The 2,127-nt window shown below is 61.5% G+C and overlaps 1 protein-coding gene across 1 annotated transcript; it reads right to left on the bottom strand.

The window, feature by feature from the left end:
- Positions 1–537: 537 nt before the first annotated feature.
- On the bottom strand, positions 538–1,323 carry TSTD1 (thiosulfate sulfurtransferase like domain containing 1; the record flags this gene model as incomplete). Its single annotated transcript, XM_080691532.1, is given in 5 exon segments — positions 538–562; positions 637–731; positions 735–796; positions 1,081–1,186; positions 1,258–1,323. Coding segments are annotated over 5 exon segments (354 nt in total).
- Between the last annotated feature and the right edge of the window lie 804 nt (positions 1,324–2,127).

Genomic DNA, 2,127 nt, shown 5'->3' with positions numbered 1-2,127 from the left:
GGAAACAAGTATTATATTTATTTATTTATTTATCAAATTTATATTTTGGTGGTACTGGGGTTCCTGGGAACCCTTCTGCCTCTGGGCTACACTCCCAGACCTATTTTTATATTTTTATTTGAAAACAGGGTCTCTTAAGCCAGCGAACCTGCGCGATCCTCCTGTCTCCGCCTCCCAAGTGCGGGGATTACAAGCGTGCGCCACCACGCCCGGCGGGAAACAAGTATTCTAGAAGAAGGAATGTAGTTTCTCAGTAACCTGCTAGCACTTTTGGAGGGGGCCAGGTGGACACCCGAGGCAAGGACAAATGCTCCAGGCCTAGACTGAGGTGTGGATTAACACGGGAACCACTTCCCGGCTACCCGACAAGTCAGTGCTTCCAACGCTTTGATTGAAGCTTTTTATTAGGTTCTTTCATGTGCAAAGCTCTATAAAGACTGTCCAGCAGGCTTTGGACACCCTCCAGGAAAGTTGCTATTGTGGGGGAGAGTAATTGAGAGAATCTCCTTCCCCTACCCCTGGTTCTCCATCCATTCCTTATAGGCCCGTGTAGTGCTGAGCTCTGCGGAGACAGAGAGCGTCAGGGGTCCCCGGCCAGGAGGCCATGCCCAGCCCCCGGCCAGCTCCTTGCCCTACCCCAAGTAACCGAGCCCGCGGGCCAGCTCAGCAGCCTGGCAGCCTCGCTTGCCCATCTGACAGAAGATGAGATTCTTGTCTTCCAGCTTGGGCTTCTAGGCACAGTGCAGAGCCCAGAAGGCAGCTGGCTCCATCTGTAGGCTGCTGGCCAGCTCGGACACTGGGGAGGAGCGGGCGGGGAGGCCAGTCTGCTCTTGGAGCCCCCTCCTGCCCCAACCTGGAGGCCCGGCTGGCTGGCTGAGCCAGTGGATTCCATCTCGGCCCTGGGAGGCCACAGGCACAGAAGCAGCCAGGCCCTCCTTGCCCTGCCCGCTCCTCAAACCGGATCGGCCAGTTCCATGGCCAGGCCCCGCCCCCACCAGCCCTTCTCTTGGGAAGGCAGCGCCCCCAGCCCATGAAACCAGAGCCTTTCGCGGGCGCACGGGCGCCCTCTCCGTCCCATACCTGGGATGGTCCCAGCCGCGGCCTCCTCCTGAGACCACACATAGAAGAGCTGGGCTCGGCCTGAAGCAAGCAGCACGGGGATCAGGGAGAGAGGAGACCGTGGGCACTGGAGGAGAGGGCTTCAGGGCTGCTGCACCCCCCGCCCAGCAGTGCCCCAGCACCCCTCTGCAGGTGCACCTCCACCCCAGGGGCCACACCTAGGCCAGGGCATCCCAGGTCTCCCTCAAAGGTACTTCCAGCCATGGCGCACACAGCGATTGTGATGCAGGGATGCCGCCTGGCCCTCCCCCTGGCCTGTAGCATCCCGCCCAGCGCCCAGCCGGAAGCTGAAGCGGAGGCACTGCCCTCGCAGGGCTCCCGCAGCACCTGTTCCAGACACACAGATGCCAGCCCGGGGAGATCCTGCCTGCTGCCCAGCATGTGCAGACAGGACACCCAGCCTGGCATGGGCACAGCTCCCACCCGGAGGCAGGCCCAGCCCTACTGGTCCAAGGGTAATGTGCCCCCTCCCTCTATAAAAGGCCCTGGAGAGGAGGAAAGAGAGGACTGTGGTTCTGAACAATTTTATCTTAAAAAAAAAAAAAAAAAAAAAAAAAGGAAAGGAAAAGGAGAAAAATAAGCCCAGCAAGGGAAAGGCCCCTGCGGGCTCCCGTCTGCCAAGCCCCTGGTCCAGAGACTTGTGCGCAGGCCCCAGCTGCTCTCCGGCGGGGCTGGCCGCCTCTTCAGGGGTGAGGACTCTGCCGAGCGTCCTTCCCCCACTTCTCCACGAAGCCCGCTCCAGAGTCACCAGGCCACGTCCGAACCTCGCTCCGGGGAGAGGCCGGTGGAGGCCTGGAGTCCTGCATGGCCGGAGCCCGCTGGCCGCAGACCTCCAAGCAAGCGGGCAAGCCCTGGCAAGCGCGGTCCACACCCGCGGCGCCCGCACTGCAGGCCTCAGTTCGGTGACGCCGGGCCCTGGCGGAGGTGGGCAGCGAGGGCGTGGGCACAGGTCAGCTGTGTTCCTCCTGGCTGGCTGTGGCTCTTGGGCGCGGAGCCCGAGTCCCAGAG

Source organism: Muscardinus avellanarius, assembly GCF_963383645.1.
Source record: "Muscardinus avellanarius genome assembly, chromosome: 3".
Classification (NCBI taxonomy): Eukaryota; Metazoa; Chordata; class Mammalia; order Rodentia; family Gliridae; genus Muscardinus; species Muscardinus avellanarius.
Note: the sequence above shows the minus strand (reverse complement) of the source record. Positions and strands in the feature narration are given on the sequence as shown.